Genomic DNA, 16,802 nt, shown 5'->3' with positions numbered 1-16,802 from the left:
TATAGTCTGACCTTGGATAGTTAATAAGCTTGTGAAAATGGCTTGCTGTATGAAGATGTTATATTTTGCATTTCATTCCAATAAAACGTCATATACAAATAACAAAATGATAATACAATAATCGCCATACAGTGAAGTATGTGTCTTTGTGATTCATCGAAAAGACTTATGGGTAAAATTTTAGAGTGTTGCAGCAGCAAACAGGAAGTACCTTTGGCCGTGTAAGAGTGTGTGACTGTGTGTAATCTGCAGGAGATAAACAAATTAAGGAGACAAAACATTATGGACAGGAACTATGGGATCTACACCATTCGGCAAAACATGCGTAGCCCCAGGTCCCGTAAAAACGTTGGTGTTGCCAGATTCCGGAGAACGGATAGAGGTGTGTTGACCCAACAAACGTTGACTGATATACAAGGGATAGCGGTGTTATACTGACCCCACGATATCAAGTGAAAAACAAATGCATTCTTTGGATAATCTGGAAGCACATGTGTTTTGCAGGAATTCTGATGAGTTCGGCATGAATTGCGATGACATATGAAGGTGAGGCAAAGTAGTAAAGGAAAAAAGGTTAAGCTATATGATTATATAGTATGGAGCTGATGCTTTTACCAAAGGCTTTTGTCATCTTGCAGGGAAGGATGATAATAACTGTGACAATGAAGAAAATAGATGTCCCACGATGCTAGCTAGGTAGTAGGAGCCTTCGACCTTAGGCCTTCTTCATCTTTATTGTCTGCATATATACAAGCATAGAATAGAAGTCTTGAGCATAATAAACTATATGGAGTAATGAACATAATGAATTGAGGTTGATTTCAGCATGAGCTAACGACTTCAGGGCATATCTGAAAACATATTTGGCAATTATAAGACATTACGCAACTGTAAATAAACATGAGTATGATATACAGAGTGACTTTGACCATGAAAATATCTATTATTCTGTACTCCCCCACCCCCACCCCCACCAAAAAAATCCTTTTCTGACACACTCACAATTGTCATTAACACACAACCCATCTCTTTTAGCAACTAATCAGACCTTAACATTGCCAGACATGCACCACCGCGCACACACCATCCTTCCCAGTGCATGTTTATCACGTGATTCCCCATCATCCCGCCACAGCCAGTCTTAACACATCCCAAGCAACACACACGTCTTCCAAGCAGGTAACTACACCATCAACCATGATCATGAAGTATAGTTATACAGTTCTGTAATTAATCTATTTCTGTTCGCCATTTTCCTTTATACGATAGGACCGTATGTATGTCCATTATATTTATGTTTGTGTGGACTGACATTTTTTTGCCACATCTATTTGTCTAAAATTCATTGTCACTGTTATATATACATCATAATAATATACACAATACCATAATATCTTATGTGTGCGTGAGTTTGTGTATGTAATTTCTAGATGGCAAGTAGTTATAGCAGCGGCAGTAGGCCCTATAATGATAGCACATCCCCCCCCCCCCATCAACAGACTTGTGTGTTCCACATTACCACAGTACCCATTTATACATTACACATTTATTACCAGTGCCATTATCATTATCACACTGTTGAGAGGTGTACGGATTTAACCCTGAACTAAAACCAGAATCGCCGTTTACCATTGTCTCACTTACATTACCTTTGCACGTCGTGCCGTTTCTTTTTCACAGTCAAAAGGGATACTTGCCATTTGTGTCTAACGGTGCTTTTGAAGCCTGGTCATGGCATTCCAACAGCAAAACGTCGTCGAAGGGACGGGCAAAGCAATCCTGTGGATGACGCCGCGAATGATCTCCACGGCCTTCGCTAAATGTATGAGCGGTATTCCCGACTGCGAAGTTTGGTTCGAGCCCTACGGCTATTGCAATTACGCCCGGGAAGAAATGAGGAAAGCTGGAACTGCTGATGTGCCGATCAGTTCCGTTGGTTACGAAGAACCCTTTCAGATGGCTGCGGAGAGACTGGGCAGAATTCTGTCTTGTGATTTTGACACCGAAAGACTACAGTAAGTATTATATTAAGCGAATGTTCGTTTGATGCACTTGCTGATTTGTGGATGATTTCGAGAGTATTCCAAACCACTTTGGTATTGTCTTCGTTGCAGCTAGAAGCGCAGTAAATGTTACAAGTTGTTCAAGGCATTCTTACAATACTCCAGTTAGCAAGTGGTTGATGAAGACTATCAGGTAATAATGGTACCCATTCCGGTAATACATTTTTTTAATGCCTCATAATGATATTACAGGTACACCACGACACTACATAGTAATAAGGGTCTATGTATAGATAAATCAAGTCATTTCCATGAACATAAACATCAAAATTCATATCAAATGTGACATTCCCTGAAACTTCCTTAACAAATGTCATATGTACCTGTTAAGCATTTTTTTTTCAGCCAAGAAAAGTATCTTAGTTATAGATTCAGATTTCGCTTTTTTTTTCTTCCATTTCGTTCAGTTTATTTTGTGGGGTTTTTCTGTTGAAAATCGTTTTATCTATAGTTTACAATTTCTCGACGGTGGATTAACTTATTCGAGCTAAGAGACACAACGGGACTTTTCTCACACGGAGTAATGTTGGATTTGCTGGTACAGAAATACAGAAAAGTGAAAAGGGTCTTGGGGTTTAATGTTTACTGTATACCATTTCCCAAATTACAATTCCCATAGAATCAAACGTGCACTGGTAGTGCTCTCTTCCTCCCATAGATAAAGCTCTAGTCATGCTGCCACTTTCAGACCTACACATGATACAACCAGCAGTCGCAGTAACGTTCAGCTTCCTAATAGAAAATAACATTAGCTCATGAGGCGGGTAAAGTACGTCCTCCGAAGAGATTTTTCAATCGCATGAACGCAGTACAGTGAATGATTTGGTTTTGTGGTTGTTTAATGCTTGTTTTCCTTTTAGACGTAGATTCCACTCTGTCCATTCGTGTTAATGATGTGTGATTTCACTAGAACTAAAGTCATCAAAACATCGAACATCTCCCCATTTTCAATATTTTTGATATCAGAACAGTGCAGGTTTATCAAATTCATTGGTTTTGACGGGGAGGTAAATGAAATTAAGTTAATTAAAAGTTTTTGTCTTCAAGAGGAGGTACTCCTAACGCACAGCTTTATGTAAAATAGATGAGCTAGGTTTCCCCATTTGCATTCTCTTATGAACAAAAATTGTGATAAAATTGCTTTTCTTCACCGTGTAATGTATCGAACTTTGTTAGTTCATTCTTCCGTATTTATTCTGGTTCTCAAATCAAATCAACACAAATTACATGCATGTGACAAATTTAAAGAAAACACAACCAAATAACAAAGGAGCCATATGCAAAAGTGCAGTTTCATGAATAACAAGATCATTGCAAAGCATTTAGTGGTTGCACATAAAGGAAGTGCATTTATTTTGATTCAACGAGGTAGCAAGTAAATAAACCATTTATACAATGCGCAGTAACATAGCTTTGTGATTACCATACCATGTTACGGGGTATACTGTAGCTATACTGAAATACCGTAAAAGTGGAAATTTTCGCGCATTTCGCGCAACGAGAAACTAGCGCGAAAATAAAAGCACGCGAATATTTTTGCTTGCCATATGTTCCCGTACTTAATGTCTTGATTCCACGGAATTAAAAACAAGCGAAACTCTTCTTACCGGGTCGAGCGCGAAAAATTAATCGCGCGAAAATATCCATTTTTACAGAGAGTAGTCCGAAACTGAAACGTTTTGAGGTAAAGTTCTCAGTGCTCAAATGAATCAGGTGCATTATTTGAACAAAATCAGACACGGACGGCGATAATTAAATAGTTGACACGTCGATCTTCTCCTTTCAGTTTTGGTACAGAATTTGATTAGATTTTTTATTTATTTCATTACAATTACAAGGCGCGAAAAGTGCAAAACTACTGACTTTCTTCCTTATAGCTTCCGCTTTTTATTCAGATGTTTTAACCATTTCTAAATAATGTTATTGTTATGATCTGATTCTTCATACCGTATCACACTTGTTAGGTCCTCTCCAACAAGTGATTTTTGTTTTTGATATTTTTATTCACCAAGTCTTTTTGGTTCTTTATTCATGCAACTTCAGACGTGTGTGATTCCATAAGCCATTAACGTAGCAGTCGATAACAATTTTGCTGCATGCAGTTTAACACGTAAATTATTTATACATGAATTTTCCCATGCTGCTGTGAGAAACAAGGTTGCCTTAAGGTTAATATAATCAAGACATAGAATGCTGGCATAACACGCCCTTAAAACCCGAAAGACAAATTTCTCGTCAATGATGCCGTGGTATTGGGTAAAATGCTCCCCGACTCTTGAATTTTTCCCTACTTGTGTTGGATTAATGAGTGTGTGCTTGCTGTATTGTCGTTTTATGGTTACCATATTATTTCTATCCATATGGCTCAATGAATAGTGTCTGTGCTGCAACATTATTTCATTTTAAGTTTGTATATCACCTATGGATACTCAATAGTAAAAAAGATAATGAATAAAAAATAAGTATCACATATGATGTTTTTATTTTCAAATTACCTGCAGTATCTATGTTTCGTCGCAAAGTGCTGACTGTAATAGATGAATGTAGATATAACATTATTTTGACATTTTGGGGTGATCTACGGTTTTCAAGCTCCGCTTTTCAAAAGATCACTTTTTTTACGATCGATTTGTTTATTCACTTTTTTTTTGTTACCACCGCAAAGAATGCATTGCTTATATTAATTCGTTCAAACATGTTACCATGCATTTTCCTATCATGTGAGTTCCCAGAGTTCATGTTTTTAATGTTTCCTCTTTGCTATTTAGGTACCCGAACGTGAAGAGGAAGTTAGAACAATCTGACAGTAAATACGTCTTCGTAAAAGACCAGAGTTTGGGGATGACTGATGAACGTCTACGGATGTATCTCCCTGCTGGATTCAAACACGCCTTTCTCATCCGGCATCCTTTCTTGGTCTACAATTCCCTGCGTAAGGCTGGATTCCAGCAATTGAGGGCCGGAAACCTACTAGACGAATCGCACAACAAAGAAGACACAGTTGACATGCGCTACTATCTAGCCGATTACTACTTCGAAGATGCGTTCCGGCGTCACTACAACCTGTGGAAGTACGTGACGGAGAACATCGATCCGTCCGTGATGGTGATCGATGCCTCCGATCTACTCAACCATCCCGGTGAGGTGATGTCCAAGTACTGCCAGGCCATGGGTTTCCCCTACTCCGAGTCCATGTTGGAGTGGGAGGCCTCACGGGAAGCGAGTGCGACTTGGAAGTGGCCTGCAGATACCTTATACCAAAACGAGGCATTCGTGGGCGTGGCTCTGGTAAGTTCGAAGTTTACCGCAAGTGCACCAATTCCACGCAAGGACAAGTTGACCCCCGACGTCATCGATCTTGGAGAAGAGGCGATGCCGCTATACGAAGAGATGTATCGAAATAGACTTCAAGTCAATGTGTCTGCTTAAAGGGATGGCAAAAGCAAAATCAAGCAAAATGATAATGAAAACGCAGTTCATTTTTTTTCAGTCTTTGGTAACACGATACAACAAATTTTACATACTTCTTCGAAAAACACATTTCTAGGGTTATAGTGCTCTATCATTCTTTCGACGTTTTTACCAGGCTTCATTTACTGTTAATATTTGTAAGGTTGAGTAATACCCCTCTTCATTTTTTTTTACCTCTCTGTCTCTACGTATATGCTGTTGTAGTTGTTTCGTCGGGACTATAATTTTCAAAAACCCGTTGATTGCAGAATTTGTAACCGTTTCAATTGATGATAGTAACACATGTCAACACATTTGAAATGACTTAGCAATTTAAGACGATTTCCAGGAATATTGGCTGGGAAATAATTATGCATGTGTTTTTGTTGTTGGTTTTTTTTTCAAACATATAGACTAAGAAAGCTTTATCAAAGCAGTCTGGTTTGTTTTTAAAAACCTTCAAACCGTGTCACGAAAAAGCCAGTTCGAAGTAGCTCTTGTGCACATGGGCACAAATTACCTTTATTTTCTATTTCTCAGTTGGTCAGGCACTTCACTGGTGTACAAAACGACATGACAAATTGGCTTGCCCAACGTACCGATACGTGGCATACGTAAATCATGTTCAAATAAAACATGAACTTGCGTAGACCACATGACCATAGAAAGGTCCTCAATAAAATGGTTCAGTAATGTATTCAGAGTTTATGTAAGCTTTGTTAACAAAAGTGCCCTCAACAACCACAAAAATTTGCCCTACCTAGCAACAAGTAAGTGAATTCCTGCCTATGGAATTTTATGGGAGGAGTAGGTGAATTCGTAAAGCTGCATTTACACCATGTTCCCGCCGGCCATGGCAGCCCAATTTGTCCGAAACGTATATGTGCTCCGTGTTTAAACGAGACATTCTCCTGCCCCCCCCCCCCCCCCCCCCCACATTCTAGTCTTGTTCGTTCCGTTCCCCGCCGTGGCGTCTGGTCAGGCTATATAAACTATCAATATTTTTCGTCGCGTCCCGCTTCGGCCCGCCACCAAGTTTTACTACGGCCTATTAAGTGTCGTGTTTCGTTGCGTTCACCCCCGTTTTATGACGGCATACAACATTCCTCATTAGCACTGGGGCTGCCGGGGCACATTTTTTGACAGTTCGAAAATCTGACACGGCATCCATGACAATCACGGCCTGTCACGTTTGCCTATTCCTTCTCTTGTTTCACGTTCATCCCGTTTTGTTAACGGTCACCTGAAACGGGGCTGCCGTGGCCACCGGGCACATGGTGTAAACGCAGCATTACTAGGCTGTAGGAAAAGAAACACCGTACATTGTAATATACAAAAACAGTCTATTAATTCTCAAAGATGGAAAGATGGAAAGCATCTATTTCATTATTTTTCATTAATTACAGTAAAACAAAAGAGAAGATTTTCTATTGATATTGCCAAATACCACTATTGATGGCAGGTACGTGGATGTGCTGGTAAATATAGCTTTAATAATCCTTACATCACAGATGCTTATCTCAAGCCCCGTTTTCACAGAGCCTTTCAAACTAGAGTTACCGCGATAACATCCAGGTAGCGTCCGGGTAATCTTTTTTCACCATGCCTGTTAATCTTTTTCACCATTGCTCGGACGTTGTCGCGGTAACTTTTGCCAAATTTTCGTCAAGCTGTTTTCATTGTGTTCATGAGTGACATGAGCCATGCGTGTTTTGTCGGTTGGATTTCTGACAAAAATTCTGTACAATCTCTACATGCTTTCTTTTTATCAGTTTTAAAAATTCCGTGAGTTGTCCAAGGCTTTGACATATTCTTCCGGCGACTCGAACAAACGGAGAATTACATATTTCATATAGATGGCAGAGTTTTTGAATGAACACATGATATGATTTGCTAACATTGTCAGTATCATATAGAATGATGTCAGACAAATCCACAGATTGGAGCTGCTGAATAAAATTGTCTGGTTATCTGTATTTGTCTGTTTGTCCGTTTTTTTGTGTCGGTGTGTTTGTGTCATCAATGGAACCAACAGGAAGCCCCTTTGGCCGTGTAAGAGTGTATGACTTTGTGTGATCTGCCGGAGATAAACATGTGAAGGAGACACGACATTAAGGACAGGAACTATGGGATGTACATCATTCAACAAATTCATGCTTAGCCCCAGGTCCCGTAAAAGAAGTTGGTGTTGCCAGATTCCGGGGAACGGATTGAGGTGTCTTGACCCAACAAAAGTTTTCTGATAAACAATGGACAGCGATGTACTGACCCTGCGATATCAAGTGAAAAGTAAATACATTCCCTGGATAATATGGAAGCAAAGGTTTACATGAGGTCTGATGTGTTCGGCATAAATTGTAATGAAGTATAGCACATCTCCATTATTTGAGGGGCATCTAAAGCTCATATACCTATAATCTGTATCTCAGAAACTATATAGTATCAAAATATTTTTTATGCAATGACAAAAGATCATCAAAATGTCATATATAAAAGTCTAATGTATACAGCTGTTGCCATATTTTGCGCATTCATGATTCACATTAAAATAAATATTTGGCATGACACCAATGGAAATGCAATTCAATCTCATCTTTATTGATTTGATTTAGTGATTAAGTAGTTGTTTTTTGTGGGTGTTTTTTTTTTTTGCAAGCCATATTGTCTGTATCCTTTAAGTTTGCTTTACGGCTTAAGTCTTTTAATAAGTGCCCAGTATCTCGATGTTTGTAACAATTTCCAGAGGCTTGATTACTTATAGGTAGGAGTGGTTTTTCATAATGAAGTCTTTTATGTTCCAAAATACCCCAGAGCATGTGGAGATTCGAATCGGGTCATACATGTACGACGCAAGGGTTACCGATCTTCCCCAAAACGTGGCCTTTCTATCTCTGTTAGGTCCAGGTCGTTCGACACAACATCTGTCCTCCCCTCCCACCCCGCCCACCGCCCACCCCCCACCCCCGCCATGGGCCTTACACACCTCCTATATATACACCGTTTGACGGCATAAAAGAAAGCGCTCAACAGTCTGATGGGCGTTATATGATGTGATATATTTTCGCGCCATATAAGTAAGGAATCACGATACTATAGTGGAACGACGCTAATATTTTTGCCAAACGCTTTTGTCATCTTGGGAAGGATGATGATTATTGTGACATTGGAGATGATAGATGTCACACAATGACAGCTGGGTAGGAGCAGCTTTCGACTTATGGTCTTCCTTGCCATAATTACTGTCTGCTGCAAACATGGCCAAGTCTTGACCATAACAAGCCATAGAGAGAAATGAACATGCTAAATCTAAATTGAGTTTGATTTCAGCATGAGCCAACTACTTGAGGACATACTATTATTTGGCAACATATTTGGCAATTACAGACATAACACAATGAAGGATTAAAAGTTTACGTAAATAAACATGAATATAATGTCAAAGACTGCATGACAATGACCACAGAATGATGTCCATTAGTTTGTACTCCCAAAACAATCCTCTACTGACATACTCACCTCTTTAAAGCCACCATCAGACCCAAACCCTGCCAGACACGCACCACCGTACACACACCACCTTTCCCAATATACATGGTACAGGGGCGGATCCAGGAATTTCATAAAGGGGGGGGGGGGGATGGGGCGCAAAAAATAATTCTGGTGCCCCTTCCGGGTTTGATTTTAATTTGATTTGATTTCTGCATTTTTCACGAAGTATATACAACGTAACAAAAAATTTTCAATCCTAATCATAATATATCCAACGCAAAATGAATATAAATATAATCATATAGCTATAGTGCACCAATAATGAAATATTGTATTGGTGAGTTATAATTCTTTTATCTACATATTTCGTTGTTTGTTTTGTTTGTTTGATTCATTTTCCATCTGAGAAGATGGCTGGATAGCCCATATTCAGCTACGTTAAGCTGGTCTTCCATGGGGTCCAGTTGGGTGTGAGGTCTCCGGGACCACTTCACCGGGTTAAACACCCTGGTCTTTGCGATGAATGAATGAAGCGGGATCTTTTACGTGCATGAGTTGTTACTCTCTCATACACGGGACCTCCATTTTCTGTCCTATCCGAGGGACAGAGTGTTTTGCCTCTTGCTAGAGGGGACGGTATGCTTACACACAATATTGCTCAGTCCAGACTCGGGCTCGAACCCGCGGGCCGCGTGATCGTGAGGCAGACGCGCTACCGCGCTACCGACTGAGCCAACTCACCGCCCGATTGTAACATCTTGCCATTCAGTCTCTCCTCCCCCCCCCCCCCCCCTCCCCCCGCCGATCCGTCACTGTTGGTATATCACATGATTCCTCATCATCCCTCCACAGAGTAGCTTCAACCCAATCCCAAGCCACACACACGTCTGCCAAGCAGGTAAACTATTAAAGTGTAGTCTAATATGTTTGTCTATTGCTGTTCGCCATTTTTGTCCCCGCCGAACGAGTTCGAGCAGGGGACTATGAAACGGGCTCCGTACGTGTGTGTGTGTCCGTGTGTGTGTCCGTCTGTCCGTCTGTCTGTGTGTGCCTCCGTGTGTGATCAAAATCTTCAATTTGCTACTTCTCTGTTTTATGAGCCAATTTTGATTCTGTTTGCTATATATGATAACACTACATGGGAGCTTTGAAACTTCTACACAGAATTTCAGTTGTGACCTTTGACCTTGACCTTTGACATATATTGTACATTTTGCTACAAAATGGTACTCCTTCGCCATTTCTAACCCGATTTCGATTGCGTTTGCTTTATGTGATGGCACTAGGTAAGGGCTTCAAAAGTTCTACACAGAATTTTGACCTTTGACTTCTTTGACCTTTGACCTTGATTTTTGACCTATATTGTACACTTTGCTACAAAATGCGACCTTTATTTTTGACCTATATTGTACATTTTGCTACAAAATGCTACTCCTTCGCCATTTCTAACCCGATTTCGATTGCGTTTGCTTTATGTGATGGCACTAGGTGAGGGCTTCAAAAGTTCTACACAGAATTTTGACCTTTGACTTCTTTGACCTTTGACCTTGATTTTTGACCTATATTGTACATTTTGCTACAAAATGCTACTCCTTCGCCATTTCTAACCCGATTTCGATTCTGTTTGCTTTATGTGATGGCACTAGGTAAGGGCTTCAAAACTTCTACACAGAATTTTGACCTTTGACTTCTTTGACCTTTGACCTTGACTTTTGACCTATATTGTACATTGGCTACAAAATGCTACTCCTTCGCCATTTCTACCCCGATTTCGATTGCGTTTGCTTTATGTGATGGCACTAGGTGAGGGCTTCAAAACTTCTACACAGAATTTAGACCTTTGACTTCTTTGACCTTTGACCTTGAATTTTGACCTATATTGTACATTTTGCTACAAAATGCTACTTCCGGCGGGGACATATATTACGCACCGCGTAATTTCTACTTTTCCTTGTTTGTTATATGTATGTTCAGTTATTTTTTTATCATGTGCTTTTTCGTGTTCTCGACATTTTAAGCACCACCATTTATGTAGAAATCCCGCGTTGAATTTCCTATAATGTTTTCTATTGGACGATTAGGATTGCATTAAATTGAATTGAATTGAATTGAATTGAATTGAATATGTCTGTAGCCCTTTGTATTCATTTTCATTCACCGCAACTATATGATATCCTCATTGTGTTATTTCTTGTAATTGCCAAAGTGTTATGTTGCCAAAATACGCCCTGAAGACGTTAGCTCATGCTGAATCATACTCAATCCGTTATGTTCATTACTCCATATGGTTTGATGCTCAAGACTTCTATTCAATGTTTGTATAAACAGACAATTCATGCGACATCTATATATTACACAGTCGTGTAATACGATATATATATATATATATATGTGTGTGTGTGTGTATGTATATACACACGCACATATATACATTACATACAATGGCCCGAATTCATGAAGGTGGTACAAATGAAACCATGGTTTAAACTACGGACAAAAACCATGGAGCGCCAAGTGTCGCACAGAATATTTCGTTACGAAATTGGTCATTTCGTCGACAAAATGACCGTTTCATTAACGAAATGTTCATTTAGTTACAAAATGTTGTCATTTCGTTACAAAATAATCATTTCATCGACGAGATGACTGATTTCGTAACGAAATATTCCATGCGACACTTGGCGCTCCATGGTTTTTGTCCATGGTTGAAACCAGATGGTTGCATTTGTACCACCTTCGTGAATTTCGGGCCCATTTGTGTGTAATGCCCAAATAATATTTACTTAGCAGTATGTAATACCCAAATATAGCAAGTAGTCATAGCAGTGACGGTGATACAATGACAGGACCAGCCTATCGACTGACCTGTTTTCTCCACATGTTATTACCAGTGCCTTTACCATCATCACACCTTTGAGGTGTACCTTTTAGGCAGCTGTCTCACGCGCATTGGCTTTGTATAAGTCGTACCGTTCTTTCTCGCAGTCAAAGAAATTCCTAGCATTCTTGTGTCTTTGACGGTGCCTTTGAAGCCTGGTCATGGAATACCAAGAGCCAAACGTCGTCGAAGGGACCGGCAAAGCCATCCTGTGGACGACGCCGCGAATGATCTCCACGGCCTTCGCTAAATGTATGGGCGGTATTCCCGACTGCGAAGTTTGGTTCGAGCCCTACGGCTATTGCCATTTCGCCCGAGAAGAAATGGGGAAAGCTGGAACTGCTGACGTGCCGATCAGTTCCGTTGGCTACGAAGAACCCTTTCAGATGGCTGCGGAGAGACTTGGTAAAATTCTCTCCTGTGATTTTGACATCGAAAGACTGCAGTAAGTAGTACTCAATGTTCGTTTGATAATGTGCGCTTGCTGATTTGTGCATAATATCGAGAGTATTCCTAACCACGTTAATACTGGCTTTGTTCAGAGAGGCACCTCCCTGCTTTGTTGCAGCTAGAAGCAGCCAAATGTTACAAGTTGTTCAAGGCAGCTGGTTGATGAAGATTAAAGGGGAAGGCTAGTAACTGATCAGTGGGAATCAGTGGAAATGCTGGGAGATGATTGTTCCAATCCTTATGGGATTCATTCAAGAGTTCATTGTATATCTATTGTTGTGTGAAAATGATTTGCTTCAGAATGGTCTCATATTCAAGTAATGTGCAGATTAATGCTTCCAGGTTAGCGTCCCTGGTCAGTGACGGAGCATTAATCTGCACATTACTTGAATATGAGACCGTTCTGAAGCAAATCATTTTCACACAACAATAGATATACAATGAACTCTTGAATGAATCCCATAAGGATTGGAACAATCATCTCCCAGCATTTCCACTGATTCCCACTGATCAGTTACTAGCCTTCCCCTTTAAGGCAACAATAGGGTATAATAATGCTCCAGTTGGCAGGTGGTTGATGAAGATTAAGGCAACAATAGGGTATAATACCCAATGCCATAGATTTTTTTAATGTTCCGTAATGATATTACAGGTACACCACAACACTAAAAGTAATAGGGGTTTATGTAGATAAAGGAAATCATTTCCATGAACAAAAACAACAAATTCATATCAAATGTGACATTCCCTATATAAAACTTCCTTGACAAATGTCATATTTACATGTTGTGCATTTTCCAGCCAAGAAACGTATTTTTAAAATCGTTTTCCTTCCCTTCCATTTCGTTTAGTTTTATGGGGGGGTTTCTGTTGAAAAACTTTTTATCTATAGTTTACATCTTTTCGAAGGTGGATTAACTTATTCGAGCTAAGAGACACAACGGGACATTATTTTCTCACTCGGAATCATGTTGGATTTGCTGGCACAGAAGTAAACAGGATCTTGGGTTTAATGTTTACTGTAAATCATTTCCCAAATTACAATTCCCATAGAATCAAACGTGCATTGTTAGTGCTCTCTTCCTCCCATAGATAACGTTCTAGTCATGTTGCCACTTTCAGACCTACACATGATACAACCAGCAGTCGCAGTAACGTTCAGCTTCCTAATAGAAAATATAACATTAGCTCATGAGGCGGGTAAAGTACGTATTCATACGAGGAGATCTGTCAATTGCATGAAAGCAGTATAGTGAATGATTTGGTTTGTGTTTGTTTTTTGCTTATTTTCCTTTTAGACGAAGATTCCATTTCTTCCCGTCGCGTTAATGATGTGTGATTTTACTAGAACTACAGTCATCAAAACATCGAACATCTCCCCATTTCCAATTTGTTTTGATATCAACAGAACAGTGCAGGTTTATCAAATTCATTAATCTAATCGGAGCAACAAATAGGTTTAAGTGAATTAAAAGTTTATGTCTTCAAGACGAGGTACTCCTAACACACAGCTTTATGTAAAACAGATGAGGTTTCCCATTTGCATAAACAAAATTTTTGATAAGATTGCCTTTCTTCTCAAATCAAATTAAAACAAATTATAAAGAAAACACAACCGAATGACAAAGGAGCAATGCAAAAGTGCAGTTTATATTACATGCATAACAAAATCATTGTAAAGCATTTATGGTTGCATTTACTACAGAAAAGGCTTTAATTTTGATTCAACAAGGAATCCAGTTGATAAACCATTTATCATGCGCAATGGCACATCTTTATGATTACATTATGTTACGTGGTTTTTACTAGCTACTGAAATAGTCCGAAACTGAAACGTTTTTGAGGTAAAGTTCTCAGTGTTTGAATGAATCGGTGCATAACTTGAACAAAATCAGACACGGAACATTCAATTTAAGCTCAGTAAAAAAAAAATTAAAATAAATAAATAGATTAAAAAAGGTCAGTGGAGGGCGATAAACAAACTACACGTTGGTCCTCTCCTTTCAGTTTTGAAACAGAATTTAATTCGATTTTTTTTTGTTTATTTCATTACAGGACGCGGTAGGTGCAAAACCAAGAAATTGAATCTACAGATATATGTTTTTCTTTATACCGACTTTCTTCCTCACAGCTTCAGCTTTTTATTCAGATGTTTTGACCTTTTCTATATAAGGTTATTGTTATGACCTGATTCTTTTGTTAAGTCATCTCCAAGAAGTGATTTTTAAAAAAGAATATCTATCCACTATATCTTTTTGGTCCTTTATTGATGCAAATTCCATAAGCCATTCAGTTTCAGTTTCAGTTCGATTTATTTCTGCATTTTTTCAAGGAAGTCATATACATGTATGTAAATGACAACACGTGTGTCTGGCAACAGAATAACGAAAAAAGCAATATAACATTCATAAAATCATAATCACGATCTTTAAAGTTTAAACATAACAACAATGAGATCAAAGGAATCGACGATTCACTTGTTTCCAAATAAAGATGAAGGAAAAAATGCAGGAGCCTGCCGTACTCAAGCACATGCTTGATGGTGATGGCAGCCTCAGAGTCTCAAAAAGGAAATAAGAAATATGATAATACATATACAAAATGGACAATTTCCCATTGAAATGTTTTGTGCTAGCTTTGTGCTGCTTCAAACGTAGCAGTTGATTAAAGTTTTGCTGCATACACTTTAACACATAAATGATTTGAACATGAATTTTCCCATGTTGCTTTAAGGGAAGAGGTTGACTTAAGGTAAATATCAGGACATAGAATGTTAGCATAATACAATGTAAATACTACGCCCGTTAAATCCGAAAGGCTAGCTTCTCGTCAATGATGTTCTGGTATCTCATGACCTTGTTCCCAGACTCTTGAAATTTGCTCTACGTGTGTTTGATCAAAATAATATGAGTGTGTGCTGGCATGTACTGTTAGTTTTTGTCACTATACTATTTCTGCACGTATGGCTCAATGAAAAGTGTATGTGCCGCAATATTATTTCATTTTAAGTTTGTATGTCCTCCATAGTTACTTTAAAATATTCTAAGATAGATATCATAAAATGATGTACTTTTTTTTATTACCTGCAGTATCTATGTTATTTATCGTAAAATGCTCTAACCAGTGATAGCTGTAAATATATCAATTTAGATTTAATTCAATTTAGATATAACATTATTTTGACATCTTTGAATGATCTACGCTTTTCAAGCTCCGCTTTTCAAAAGATCACCTTTTCCCCATCGATTTGTTCATTCACTTTATGTTTTGTTACCACAGCAAAGTATCCACTGCTTATATTCACTCGTTCATATACATACTGGCTACCGAGGATATGAAGATATACTAACATGGACTGAGTTCCAAGAGTTCATCTTTTTAATGTTTTCTTTTTGCTATGTATACACGTATAGGTACCCTAACGTGAAGAGGAAGTTAGAACAATCTGACAGCAAATACGTCTTCGTAAAAGACCAGAGTTCCGGGATGACTGATGAACGTCTACGGATGTATCTCCCTGCTGGATTCAAACACGCCTTTCTCATCCGGCATCCTTTCTTGGTCTACAATTCCCTGCGTAAGGCTGGATTCAAGCAACTGAGCGCCGGAAACCTACTAGACGAATCACAAAACAAAGAAGATACGTTTGACATGCGCTACTATCTAGCCGACTACTACTTCGAAGATGCGTTCCAGCGTCACTACAACCTGTGGAAGTACGTGAAGGAGAACGTCGACCCGTCTGTGATGGTGATCGATGCCTCCGACCTACTCAACCATCCCGGTGAGGTGATGTCCAAGTACTGCCAGGCCATGGGTTTCCCCTACTCCGAGTCCATGTTGGAATGGGAGGCTTCAAGGGAAGTGACTGCGACTTGGAAGTGGCCTGCAGACACCTTATATCAAAACAAGGCATTCATGGGCGTGGCTCTGGAAAGCTCGAAGTTTAATGCAAGTGCACCGATTCCACCTAAGGACAAGCTGACTCCCGACGTCATCGATCTTGGAGAAAAGGCGATGCCGCTATACGAAGAGATGTATCGAAATAGACTTCAAGTCAATGTTTCTGCTTAAAGGGATCGTATAGTTTTGGTTGAGATGGAGCTTTAGATTTCCTGCTTTTCCTTGAGATAATGAGAACGCTCCTATGAAATTTGAAAGAGCACACATTTCTGAGAGGAATTCAAAGTTTATTTGATGGAAATCGCCTTTAAAATGGCTGAGATACCCAAAACAAAGCGATCCTAATAAAATCTTTTATACAGTGTATACGATTGCTTTGTTTTTCTTTGTTGTTGTTTTTTTTTTTATATCGCAGCTATTTTGAAACTGAATTTCATCATATTTGATTATAAACTTTGAATTCCTCTTAGAACTGTGTGCTCTTTAACAATTCAGAAAGTGGCTTCTAAATATCGCGCAAAAAGATGAAAATTGAACCCTCACCTCAATAAGTTTTTACCATCTCTTAT

The 16,802-nt window shown here is 39.1% G+C and overlaps 1 protein-coding gene across 1 annotated transcript; it reads left to right on the top strand.

Annotated features, from left to right (window-relative positions):
• The first annotated feature begins 12,041 nt into the window (after nucleotides 1-12,041).
• Nucleotides 12,042-16,522, top strand: LOC139741864 (uncharacterized). The gene is made up of 2 exons (XM_071652440.1): nucleotides 12,042-12,325; nucleotides 15,744-16,522. The coding sequence occupies exons 1-2, from the start codon at nucleotides 12,042-12,044 to the stop codon at nucleotides 16,402-16,404; spliced, it is 945 nt and encodes a 314-aa protein (XP_071508541.1). The 3' UTR covers nucleotides 16,405-16,522.
• The last annotated feature ends 280 nt before the right edge of the window (nucleotides 16,523-16,802 follow it).

The sequence above is a fragment of the Diadema antillarum genome, unplaced genomic scaffold (assembly GCF_040938485.1).
Source record: "Diadema antillarum isolate AM-2024a unplaced genomic scaffold, OU_Dant_1.0 seq00000958_RagTag, whole genome shotgun sequence".
NCBI lineage: Eukaryota > Metazoa > Echinodermata > Echinoidea > Diadematoida > Diadematidae > Diadema > Diadema antillarum.
Note: the sequence above shows the minus strand (reverse complement) of the source record. Positions and strands in the feature narration are given on the sequence as shown.